General features: G+C 41.2%; 1 protein-coding gene across 7 annotated transcripts in view; it reads right to left on the reverse strand.

The window, feature by feature from the left end:
• Positions 1–13,885, reverse strand: part of FOXN3 (forkhead box N3) — a 223,139-nt gene that overhangs the window by 72,423 nt on the left and 136,831 nt on the right. For all 7 annotated transcript variants that reach the window (XM_080618998.1, XM_080619003.1, XM_080619002.1 and 4 more), the window contains exon 4: positions 8,280–8,344. In XM_080618998.1, coding sequence (XP_080475124.1) covers positions 8,280–8,344 — 65 coding nt within the window. The remainder of the gene's footprint in view (positions 1–8,279; positions 8,345–13,885) is intronic.

Here is a 13,885-nt window from a genome sequence, read left to right on the forward strand (position 1 = left end):
CCAAACAAAGGAGAGCTCTGCTGTTCAAATTACTCCCTTAGGGACATGCTGCACAACCCCTCTGACTTAATTTTACTTTCTCAATAACACCACTGCAAACACACTGAATGCTAATACTAAATAAACTATTCAAATATTCGGTCTCTACGGAAGCACCACGTGAATCATTTTCTTGAAAAGAAAGTTCTGAAAGAGATTGTCAGGTACCCTCCATGTGGGAGAAACAAAAAGAAGAAGAAGAAAAAAAAAAGCTGATTTAAATAATAATGCCTTGTGAATGAAAAGTGATTTATTGTGACATGGAGAAATAGTAGCTTTACTGTTAATTTCACAGGTTGACCAAAACAGCAAACAGAGCATGACTGTCACTACAGTTTCAAAGATGGTTGGACAGCGACTCAAAGAAGCAAACTTTGAAGAGAAACATACTGAGGTCAAAAGGTTTGGTCTCTCTGATGAAAATAACTAAACTGGAACTAAACTGGACACTCAAAACCCAGGATCTCCACACAAAACAGTCATTTGTGGAGTTAAACAGTCAATTTCCAAGTGTATCTCTCAGAGTAAGGAGCGTAACTGAAACTTCAATGGGGAAAGAACCTCCAAAACCCAAAATTATACCTCCCTGCAAAAGCTAACAGCACTGTGGCATTTTACAATTAGGTTCCCACTGTTTACGGTTCTCCCATTGGTGGAGCATCAGAACATGATACAGAGCAATATTTTGTAGACTGACAGTTCTGTGCAGTGAGAATCACTATTATTATCCTCATTTCATAGAGCAAAAACCCAAGGAATTATAACCTCAAAGCAAAAGAAGTATTTAGATTCCTGGGGAATGCGAGATGCCCAAGGCTGTGTTGCAGCTCACAGCACCTAAGTCTACCAATCCTAAGGCTGGACTGTCTTACATTCCTTTTTGGCCTTTCTTCTTATGGTCACATTACACCTAAATATTATGTATTATTAAATTATCTGCAATATATGGTTTACCTTGCCACGCTGGCACCTCGAGGTAGCAGAAGTACGCAGCATTTCTCTTCAACTCTGATTTTCTTTTGAGGTATAAGACATAAAATTCTGAAAGTTAAATGCAAGTGAGACTTACTGAATCCTCTCGTCTTTCAGCACTCCCCTGCCCCTCTTCTCCTCACCCCTGTTAGCACCAGCAGGTACCTGTGTTCCAGGATGGGCTCCACCTCTTGTCCACATGCCCAGGACTTGCACCTATCCTGCTCGTGCAGTGGAAAAAGCAGATGAACTGAATTTCCACCAGAAGAAGCCCGCTGTGCCTTCAGGGGCCCCTGGGGATCTATTGATGGGTGCTGACAAACATCCCAGTTTTTCACATTATCAGAGACAAAATGTGTAGCTGCATGCATGCAGGTGTCTTCATTTTGTGAATTTATTGTCAACTTCCATCTTGAAGGTAAAAAGAATAATTCTTCCCAAACCTCTCCAGAGAAAAGACTGAGTACAGTACCTGCTGTCCAAATAAAGTAGTCTTTTGCCACTAACAACATGAAAATGCAGACAGGACATCACAATTTACAAGAATGAACTATTCTGATTTAGCCTTCTCAAAGGAAACCAGCTACAGTTGCCCCCTTTCTGCCTACCCCTTCTCTCCCCTCCCTCCCGGCTGACTTACCTCAGCCTCAGCCAGTGCTTCTATTAATAGGTAATACTTGGAAAGATGAAGTCCCTCTCTCCTTTCATAGAATCATAGATTCCTAGAATGGTTTGGGTTGGAAAGGACCTTAAGGTTATCTAGTTACAAATCGCCATGGGCAGGGACGCCTCACACTAAACCACGTCATCCAAGGCTCTGTCCAACCTGGCCTTAAAACACTGCCAGGGATAGAGCATTCACCACTTCTTTAAGTTTTTTCTTACAACTACTCAATAGACAGTGGATTAAACAGCCTGTTCGGTCATTTCAAGTAATTCTCAAGCTCATTAGAGAAGAAAAAGCTGTCTGTCCAAATGTGTGCATGTGTTCATAAACAAGCTGGTTCCCCACCTTTTTATGCAGGACTTCTCTTTTTATGTAGACAACTTCTTTTGGTCTGTCCACATTTTGTTCAAAATAAACTTTCTGACTCAGGGATGCAATTTCTTTGCTCTCTCAAATCACCATTCTCAACCAAGAATAAAGTGATCCGCGTACTTTGGAAATTTCCTTGAAGTCTCACATTATGGTCAGATATCAAATGTCAGTACACTAAAATGTGAAAGTCACAATCTTAGATTGAGATAGATTTAGTAAAGTGCAAGGGCCACCATCTTAGATTGAAGGATCAATGCAGCAGCAGTGCCCAGATTTTCCATTTCCACTCTGCAACAAATTGCAGAGTCACCATCTCATGCTGGTTTTGGTGATACCTGGCCCTGTGAAGACAGCGTCTTCCCATTCTTTCCCAACAGAGCTCCTCACAGGCAGTGCCAGCTACAGCCATAGCTGCTGGACCAATGTAGATCATGCATGGGCTGCTGGAAGCATCAGTCAGAGATGAAAGTGTCCTATACACCGCTTTCCCAGAGGAGAAGAGGCTGAGTTATCCCCATGTAAGCATCCTATTGCTTGCCCTCTTCTGGAGCAAGGACTCATTATCTTTGATTTAACATCCACAGGCAGCAGATTTAAACAGTACTGATCATCAGAAGAGGAAGTGGAGGACCTTGCTCACACAAGAAAGCAGACAGCATGGCAAGGATCATGGTTGCATCTCCAGCTGGTCAGGAACTGCTGAAAGCAGCAATCCAAGGTGGACCATCTAGTCTCACTGATGAGGGCTGCCTCCGTTTTCAGCTTCAACAGCAACTGGGTCTGGATTACCCAGGTTCACTTTCCTTGCCTGGTCAACGAAGAATCACTAACCGTGCTACCACAAAGGCCTGCTTCTACCAGGCTGTTACTGGAAATTCAGGAAGCTTACCCAGGAATGGGGTTACACCAGGCAGATGTATAATTGCCATAAAACAGAGGAGAGGCATTGCTTTATATCAGCCACTGCCCAGTCATGAGGCTCTCACATCTTCTGGAGCAATTCCTGCAGCTCTTGCACTCTTGTTTCAATCCCCACTGCAGCAGGAACAGCAGACAAAGATCACTGTTCTCACTGCACAGCGCTCTGTTTCCATGACAGTTGTAATTACACCCACAAGCATCTTCTACCTCTGTTTCCTTGGAACTTAGGACAGAACAAATTTAATACAAGAAGACATAGTAATATATTGCATTTAGTTTATTAAAGTGCGAGGGCAAATAAGACAAAAAGAGAGTGGTAAGTTTGCTATTTTTCCCCCTCAAAATGGACCTTGTATCTTTAAGAAAGAAAACCAAACCCATCCACAGTCCAATTACATCCTATAGGTGGCACTCAGCAGATGGAATTTACACAACTGCTTCTACGCTAACTTGAAGATGCATTTTTCATTTATTCAGGGAGAATGTTAGACATATCTAGAGCAAAATAATTTTATTATTACCACTATCTGTGAGCGACTGCATCCTCAAGTCTATAACATTAGCTTAATAACCAAGACCAGAGGAGAAGCAATGAAACTGACCTTATCAGAACATGATGCATTAGTTTCAAGTTAATGTGATTATGTCCCTACCTCTCTCACCCAGCACAAGGTTGTGAAAGTTAAGAGTATGTCTAAATCTTTTCCACCATAAAGACTTTTTCCTGCCATACATTCTATTAAATAAGAATAGATGTGTTATGACAGGAGATAACAGAAAAAAGTGGGACAAAGTTTCTACATACAGCAGCTTTAAAACAAACAAACAAACAAACAAAACTGTGATTTGAAACAAAACCACAATATGTACAATAACAAAAGCTGACAGAAAAAGAAAAGCAGTAAGAGTAAAAACCTGTTTTATCTGGTGTGGAATAATGGTGGAAATTAGAAACCACTACTCTCTTCTCCCCAGATCCTCAAAATAATATTAAAACATTAAGGAAATTTTAGGGCAGAATGCCGTTGTTACTTCCAGGATGGAATGCAGTTGATATGCACAGAATCTACCCTACGATAGTTCCCCAGGCAACCCTGCGACCTTGGCATATGTGAAGATAAACTGAATGAAGAGCGGAACAGAACAAAGACACCACAGCCAGGCTCTGTTATACTCCCTGTGGGAGCAGGAAGACTCTATGTCCTGATAAGCCACAGAGCAGCTGATAGACAAGGATTGTAAAGCAAGAGAATTTCACACCAATCATTAATAAAATATGTATGACTAGAGCTACTCAAGCTCCACAGGCACATACTCAAGCTCCACAGCCATATAGTCAAACTCCACAGGTATTTAGCAAAGAAATTGAAAACTGTGTTACTATGAAGGGACCTGAACAGACAGCCGGAGAGGCTTTGGCCTTGTGTAAGAAGACTAAATTAAAAGAGGACTGAAGAAAACAGGACTGAAAAAAGCAAGACGAACAAACTTCTAATCAGGAAAGACTATCCTTGACATTTGCTACATCCCAACACCACCTGGACATTCACCCAAACACGGCTTCACAAGTCAGCAAAAGATGATTAGGCTGTCCTTTCCATGAACTATCCCCATTATAATTTCACTTTAATACTAAATGTCACACCTGCAGGTCCAGAGACCCCTACCCAGGTTGGAAGACCCTTCCCTGAGCATGCGTAACTAGGCAAACAATGATGTAACCTTATGCAAATTAACTGCCCAATGGGTAAATGGTGGGAGAGTTACGGGGAGTTACTAACCTGAGTTAAATCCCATAAATACGCATAATTAAGAATAAAATAATTAAGAAAGACTGCATTGTAACTGCGGGGCTGGTCGACGGGCTGAACCTGTATTCTACCCTCCGCAGAGAGGCCTATTGGATAACAGCTGTACTCTATGCACATTTAATAATTAATTTTAGTGGGCTTTATATATATGTTATTGTCACGCTTGTTCTCAGAGTTAGTGTACTGTCAACAGCAACCTTTGAACCTTAATGTCATGTCAGTGGAAATCCTCAAACATTAAGCTGTCATGAATTTATGTAATAAAAAAATCTCAGTTAAGATCTATTTTATGTGAGTTTCTTATGAGAAACTTAGAAAATTAACTCAATGAGTGAATCTGTTACAGTGAATCCCTGAATAGGGTAGCTGAATCACCCTTGGATATAGTTTGCTGCCCAATGAAGCCCCTGCAGAGGGCTCCAACAGGCTAATCAGGTTCAAGGGTCTCACCTTTCTCAGAACATTAATGGACACTTCAAACATAGGGGTAATGGGGTAAAATTCCCCCCTTACTAGGGTAAAATCCTCTCTTACCAGGGTAGAACCTACCCTTAACATGACATTTGGGAATCCTGAAGGCTGGAATGTAGCAACCTCCATGGATGTACAAATAAGTTCTGAGAGAAGGCACCAGAATCTGATAAGGTCTGAAGGTCCTATATTAAGCTCTGCATGGGATTTCATAAGAAGACAAAGAGGACAAGGATATAAGGAGCAATCTTCACTTACTAGGAGCTCAACATTCAAAAAGCACCAGAAAAGGTGACTTAACATCAAAAGTAAATTTACTGTTCACTTGTTTTCATTAGAGAGCTAATACTAAAACCAACAGTACTACGATCGTCAGTGAAGAAACGGAGGTAGCCATCTTGTATCTAATAAAACCATAGGCAAAAAGAATACGACATATATACATAAAGCAAAGACAGCCAGAAAGGAACAGAGAATTAATACTGCTCATGTCAAAAACATTAAGGACACAGAATAGTTCAAATTAATTTTAGCTTTGCTTTCTCTTCCTTTGCTGCTTTGAGGTACACGGCTAACTGGCTTCTCAGGCACTTTCTCTGGAGGAATACATTAAATGCTTTACAATGGTTAAGATTACTTTGCCAAATAGTTCAGGTATAAAATGAATGGAAACCAGGAGTGACTACAAGTCTTTCTTGGCTAAAAAAAGTACTACTTACATTGCAAAAATTTTCTCTTCATTCCCCAGACCAGGAAAGAGCATTTTCCTTAACAACTCAGAAGAAATGAGGTGTGACAAGTGCACATAAATATCACATTTACTGAAATTTCAGAATTATTCTGTATTAGTTTGCACTGGACATTCTTTTCAAATGTACAAATGTAGAAAAATACGATTTATCAAGTAAAAATTACCTAAAATCCCAAACTTTTGCCTATTAAAATGCAGTACTATAACTTGAAACCAATAATTGAGTCAATTTTTCATTCTCCTGTTTGCACTAAGCTGGATATAAGCAGTGGAAAAAGAGACTTAAGATGGTCGTGTATGGTAGGACTCAACAAACCTCTGCACCCCCTCATCTCACATCTCTATGCCTCTGCTACCACCCCTCTACACAGGTCTTCTGGAAAAAGACAGAAGCAGCGAAGAGGTGGATGCATGATTTCCTTGCAACCTGCTGAATCATGTACGTGAGAAAGCTCTTTGTAGGGAAAAGTGAAAGACAGAAAGAAAGACAGAAATAAAGGTGTGCTGAGTTATTTTCTTGTCTTAAAATTAAAACCAGGAAGTGTTAAAAGATGTCGACAAGGTTTTTCTTCACAATTTCTCATTGTTCCAACCTCAGTAGTATCACGCATACTGGAGTTCAAATTGGCTGCATCTTCCACTTGAAATGGCAATGCAGAATGCCACCTCAGTTAAAGTTCCGTTAGGCTTTGTTAGTTGCTTGAAAATGCAGTAATTTCTCTATTTCTTTCACATGCTGAAATCTTTTGGGCTTTCAGCTTTTTTTCTCCACTTTGAAAGGTGAGAAGGGCAGAGAAGAAGAGTGCAGAGAACAGCGTACTCTTCTTTACTGGTAGACTGCTGTAAGCAACAACTGAGAGAGGAAGGACTACAAAATGGTTGCCATTAATTCCTGGATATCTTGAATCATAAGAGGCAGAACATTTGTGCCATACAGGCTTAATAGAGTAGTTTACATTTTATGAACTCAAATTACAAAAACTGTGTTGTGCAGGTATACATTTAAAACCAGAACTGAACAACTGAAAATAAACAAAAAAAACACCCCGTCCTAAAACCCGAAACCCAAACAAAAACCAACAAACTGCCCCTAGTTCTTTCCATTAGGAAGGACTGCAAAGGTAGCAGATCTATCCTATCAAGACTAAATCCAAAAGCTGCATAGCTCTACTGTTTATCCATCTCCTATAGGTAAGAAAGAATCCAAAAGCTTTAATATATTAAATATTTGTTTGAACAAATGTCAGCTTAGATATTAGATAATATAATAATGAATATTATTATATGCAAGGAATCAGTTGAAAAATATTCCCAGGTAAACTACAGATACTGGATTACTTTGGTGTGTGGAAGGTGAGCAGTACTGCCTGCCAATTATTTGCTTGTGAGCCCAGTTGTCAGTAAGGCTCCATCCTAGGTGATCTGGATAAATGTTCTGGAGAACATTATACAGCATCTTCTGCCAGAAAGAAGGCCAGAAAACTCTTGGCACCATAAGAATGAACACAAAACTGAGACAGTTCATAGACAAATACTTGCAAAGATCATAAAACCATCCTAAACGGTGTAGGTTACTTTTGCACCACTAATGCACTCAGTCTGGGGAAAAAGCCTTCCGTGTTCCCAAGACATTTCCATTAACAGCAATGGTAGTTCTGTGTACTCAATGGCAGAAACATAAACACACTTTGCAGTGAATAATGATTTTTAAAAGTCTAGTAAGATAAGACTAAAATCTTTACCTATCAAAACTAAAAAATATTTAACATTCCTCTGTGAATATAAGCACTATTAAATATGGTAGGTTTCTTGAGACAAATACTTTGCCACTGTTTTCCCCAATACAGAACTGCTACCTACCTCTGGGTACATTTTGCTACCAACCCAGTTAAGTAGTAAAAGAAAGGATCTCTCAAAAATCAGCCTTGCTTCATCTACAGAGCTAAAGGTAGTGTTCCCGGAACATTTCCTTCTGGGCACTCTTTATCCACACAAAGGAGAAAAAAACCGAAACCACCATTTGCCATATTTTACAGCAAGCAAATTAATAACCTGAGGAAAGACAAAAAAGCAGCAACTTTCATAGACTACACTCACTGTATGTAGTAAATCATCATTTTCAAGGCACCAGATGCGCAATAAAGGAGACAGGTTAAAGGAAACAAAAAAACATTTGGTTACTTATTACCCAGTGAATATTACAAAAGCTGTGCAATTTGTAAGAGGTATTTATTAAGTAGAACAGTTACTTCAGGATGTAATATCCATCACCTACCTTGTAGAAGGGCTCCATTTCTCTTGAAAAAGGTGCTTCCTGGCCAAATGGGCGGACCTGATGTGCTGAAGGTAAGAAGAAATAAGTGTCAAGAAAATCTCATTTACATTAAACAATTACAGGTTTGACTGAATTTTGTTTTGTTTTTTAAAGCTAATGTAACATCATGGCATTTTTGCCTTCAAGCAAGATTCTAAAATTTCATGTTAAAAATAGGTTAATTCAATTCAAGATTTACATTCTCTTTGCAAGGAAGAACCTCCTTAGCAAAGCACACACCCACACTCTCTTAGAAGAAGAGAGAAAAAAGCAGTTTGGAATAAATAAAAACCCCCTAATACGCAAAACCAAGTCAATGTCAAAGACATTTCCTGAATTCTCAGTACAGCAAAATAGATGTCTTTTCGCAAAGCCATCTGCTAAAAGCCCAAATCTCTCGGTCTTTTACTCAGCCATAACAACACACTGCCCCAGCTAACATATCAAACCGGAAAGGTCCTGGCCAGACACTAGGTGGTTTCCATGCTTCCACGAGAGCACTCTGCCCTGCACTCAGGACACCACCACATTCCTCTTCTGCTTTGCCTCCTGCTCACACAGCAGTTGCCTGAACGCAATGGCCTCTGAGAGGTCTCCTCCGTGACAAGTGCAGCTGAAGGTGAAGAACAGATGCAAATGTGGGAAAGGGAAGAGGAGGGAACATCGGTATGAACCTCTAAACCTTGTTTCCTTCGTTGCCTCAGAGCAGCCCCACGGTGCTGTGAGCAGTAGGACTGTGTATCCTTCACTCCAATAACCTCTGCAGTGTCGGGGAGTCGAAGAAGAGAGGAGGCTGTGAGGAAGTGCTTCATGGCTGCCTGCACCCGTCCTCTCCTGTAAGGGCACAGGAGCACGGCTGCACCCTTACCAGCACACCACAACAGCTCTCCTGCCACAGCCCTGTCTTGTCGGCAGAAGGACCAAACTCCCTGCACGCAGAAGGAAATCTCAACAGTAACTGTTGGCCAGGCGTGCCCATCTCTCCACTACAGCACAGCTTGCTCTTCCAGGCCATTCCACAGGCAGTGCTGCCCAGAGCAAGAGCATGGACACCACTGCTCCTACCGGCTGCGGAGTCCTCGATGGGAGAGGCAGTACCTGTAGGAGTTCACTGATCACATACCAGGACTCAGGCACAGCAAGTATTTCAAAGAGCACAGCACCTAAGGGAAATAACTGAAAACATGGAAAGATTTTTTGCAGTGTTGTCAAGGCAAGTAGAAGAGAGAGTGCCAGGGGGTCCTGCCTGCGGTTATGAAACAGGTTTTAAAATCCTCTAAATCTCGAAGACAGTCACAGGCATTTTAATATACTGAGCTTTTACTGACATTTGTATCATGAAACTATGTCATCAACATATAAATAATTGTCCTATGCCCAAATTCAAGCACAAATTAAAAGGGACTAAATATCCTTTGATAAGATTGCTGTAAGGCACCCTGCCTTTTTAAGGTAAGCCACCTTCCTCTCTGGATGGAAACTGTGAGGCAAGCCCCCCATGCCATTTCTGTTCAAAGTTACTTTTGTCTCCTCTTGAGTTGACTACCACTATACAAAATGCAATGAAATGTAAAACAGATGTTGTCTATTACATTGACAGCATTAGCAAAGTTCTGATAGAATGCCATATATAAAAACCACACTGCTTTTCACAATTATTCTGCAGACTGTCATGCTAATGTATGAAAACTTCACTGTGCTAAAATACAGACTGTAAAAGGATCCAAAGCAATTACATGAGTAATAAAAGCCTTCAATAATCCTGAACAAAAAGGGGAGTTGAGGGACAGCGAGCGTGCAAAATGACCAAGAAGTAGTTAAGTAGGTCTGCATTCTGGAGTGCTGGAGCGCATTGGGGCATGCACTCGTCTGAACACGCACGCTCACTTCATAGGGCTTAACGTAACCAATTGTTTGCATTCCTTGTAGTAAGCACCAGCTCTTCAAGTATAGCTCCTCAACTCACATGAAGGTCAAGAGCTGCTGAAGGCATTCACACTCCTGTAGGATAGCCTCAAGGTTTTATAGAGCATTGGAGTCCAGGATGATCTCTGGGACAGGACACATCAAGCTACAAGTGGAAAGCCATAGAATAATCTTCATACTGTACAAATATGCCACAGAAATCACAGTATGGCAACTATATGCCTTTCAAAAGTCTAAGGAAAAAATGGTAACATTCTGAAACTAAGACACAAAAAAAAACTACTCCCAGGCTTCTGCATGCCTGTATGTGGGTGGAAGAGGGTTAAAGAAAGGGGAGAGAAAAGCCTATATATTTGAATAGACAAAATGTCTCCACTACAGAAACAAAGCCATAGTGATTTATCTTATTCTCCAACTTCAAAAAAGGCCTAAGGCTCTCATAAAAACTCCATCTGATTCAGCACAAACCCACATGAACTGAGAAAATTAACTGTGCCTTCCCAGGGAAGGAAGCTGAAGAATTCAAGCATGTAAATAGTGTACTGCAGCAACTGGTCAAGCCCTTCAAACAACAAACTTCTGTGTTTGCAGAACTCCAGAGCTTTGATGAAGTTTAGCTATGCCTGATCTGTGTTGGATGAATTCTCTTTCTGCTCGCAAACTTTTGCACAAGAAGTCTCAGAGCGTATTAATTATTAAAACATATTTCAAGTTAAGAAATTATAGAGTTACACTATCTCTCAAAGTGCTCAGAAGCTGCTTCCTTCCTGTTCCAGATTAAGAAACCATTTGAAGAAGTTCATTCTTCTAAAGATCGTCTACAACAAAAAAAATCTGGTCCATCCCAGGCATTTTTTCAAACAAATTGTTTCTTCAGTGTAAGCTACTCAGACGAGTGGCTGGCTCTCGCTCAGAAGTAGCAGCATATTCCACATTTGAGCAAAATAAAAATGCAAAACTGGTTTTAGAATTTTCTTTTGTCATCAATACATGCCATAAGATTAGTATTTATACAATTAGCATTACTGATGGCAGAGTTTTCCTCAAAACTTATCAACTAAACTCACTGACTAAAGTAATATTTAATCTTGACTAAATCCCCACACACCTAGTGGAAGAAAAGCAGTAACTAGTTTGAACTCCTACATCAGTGCGAAGTGACACGTGGCCTAATGTTTTTTTGTTATGCTCAGGTTTGGACTGACTTAACTCCTAGCAGCAGTTGAGCACAAAGCACTTGGTGGGGGCTGGGCATGAGGTGGACCTGGATCAATCATGAAGAGCTGAGATTTCAAACAAATATCTTGGAAGAACATGAATCAGTATAGTTTATCAATAAGATGACATGTGAAACACCAACAGCTACCTGACAAGGACCATGACTTTGATTTGCAGAAAATACTATCATCTCAAGCATACCCTCAGCCAAAGGGATATCCAGGCTGCAAAAGTATTCAGTAGCAAATGCATAAAACAGGATCTGGGGGTGCACGTTTGCATCCAGTCCAGCCAGTGCAAGATGCACCTCCTTCTGAAGCACAGTCATTGTCACTGCGGCATCTGTGCACCATTGCAGGGAGCAAATGAAGTATTCACATGCTTGCTGAAAACCACTAACAGTGTTTTAACCCATGAGCGTCTGCTCATATGAAATGGCATGCCTGGAACTAGGAGCTACCCCTGATCAAACCCAGCCTTTCTTAGGGATTAGCTACCAATTTGTGAGGACAAGTGGGACTCAATTTCCGGCCAAGGCAAGTGACGAACTGTTTGTCCTCTGATGACACAACCAGTAAGAAACTTCATTGTGCCACAGGGCCCTGAGCATGGGAAGCTGCCTGACTGAGGGTTAGCAGGGATCTTCCTGAGAGAAGGCTTCTCCACAGGAAAATATTGCTTTGCTGAAATCTAAAATACTTCCATGGGAATGTGTTGATTGGGACACCATTTGTGCTGGAAAACAAGCCGATGGGAAGGCTGGCTGGCCAGCCAGCCAGGGTTCATGGCAGCCAGCCAGCCCAAACAGGAGCTCCCAGGGCATACAGAACCAGTAACGTGTGAGCTCCCTCAATTAAGTATTTCCATCAAAATGTATGTCACACATCTACACAGATCTTTAAAAAGTGCATGGACTTCAAGAGACTTGAAAAAGGAAATAAAAATCCTTTGTCTTCTGGAATCCACATTAGAGCAAGGAGACTGCAGTTCTTAAAGCCAAGCACTAAAATAAAGACAGGGTAGGAATTCTCAGAGTTACAGTATTTCACAACTATGCCAAAAACTCTCATAGGCCTCTCTGTCAGAGAAGCCTAATTAACAGATTTAAAAACCCCAAACAACTAAAAATTCAAAAAAAATTCAACTGTGTGGGACTACATGACACAATCAAGGGATGATGAAAACACAGAAGGCAGGCAATAAATATAGGCCAATGACTGTTATCAAGTATGTCCAGAGGGTAATGGTAAAGCAGGAAGACACAGAAAGAGGGTGGGGAAACAAAAAGCCCTCTTACGCTCCAGTTCTCATCTGAGGCTGAGAGCTATTAGCCCAAAGAAGGAAAGCTCAGCAGGGAGGCAGGGAAGGTGTTACACACACCTAGGCCCACCAAGGCCAAGTGACTTGGGCTCAGCTGCTGGAACGTAACTGGCATCAAAGCACACTGTCACTCTCAGGAAAGCTTGGAGTACAGGCCAGGACATCTTAGTAAAGGGTAGAAAGATGACTGCTGCCAGCTGTAAGCTAACAAGCTGATGCACACAATATACACAATACAACACAGTAAGCAAATAGGTTGCAGTGATACAGAGGATCCCCTCTCTAGACCTTACTACTGGCAAAAATGATGAGCGCAAGCAAAGATTGTTGACTGAAGCGCCTCTACATCCAGCTCAGCATCCATGGATTTCGCAAAAGGGTGTGGTAGGAAGAAATACAACTCTCCCCTTCCAAAAAGCGCAGTAAGTTCCCAGTTATGCACAATGTGTAGATGGGAGAGCACCACCACCTTTTGCCCTGGGATCGGCAGCAGTGACGAGGACAGCAACACAGTTGAAAACCCCTGGGAGTAGAAGATGCAGCTGCCAGGTGAAGGAACGAAGGCATCGATGTACCCACACTGTAAGTACTCCATTTCCAACTATTCATATCTGACAAATAGTGGACTGACAGAAATGTCAAGGACACCAAGCCTAGAAACAACAAACCATTTTGTTAAAGGGTAGCCAATGGAGCATCTTGGCAGGCATAGAAACCCACCTCCAAAAGTTTCTGAAAAGCAGCTAAATCACAATTATTCTTATGCTCAACTTGCTAAGATAACAATAGCTGTAGGTGCCTTTATCTGGCTTGTGCCCATGAAAGCCTCTATCTAGTGGCAGCAGAGAATGATACTCTTGACAAGTACTTTGAGCTCCCAATGAAAGCTGGACACAGATTGCTACTCTAACGTATTTAAACAGATGTCCAACTAAGCTGGAAGAGTATAATTTTTAGCATTCCTTGAGAAGTTATTTTAGGATTAGGTGGTAACTGAGGGAAAAAAAAAAAAGCTGAAGAAGTATACTTCTGTGGGAATACAGCATCCCTTGATGCTGGAAGATGAATAGGACTCCCTTACAGCAGCTACTTTGTGTAAGGCA

The sequence above is a fragment of the Psittacula echo genome (assembly GCF_963264785.1).
Source record: "Psittacula echo genome assembly, chromosome: 5".
NCBI lineage: Eukaryota > Metazoa > Chordata > Aves > Psittaciformes > Psittacidae > Psittacula > Psittacula echo.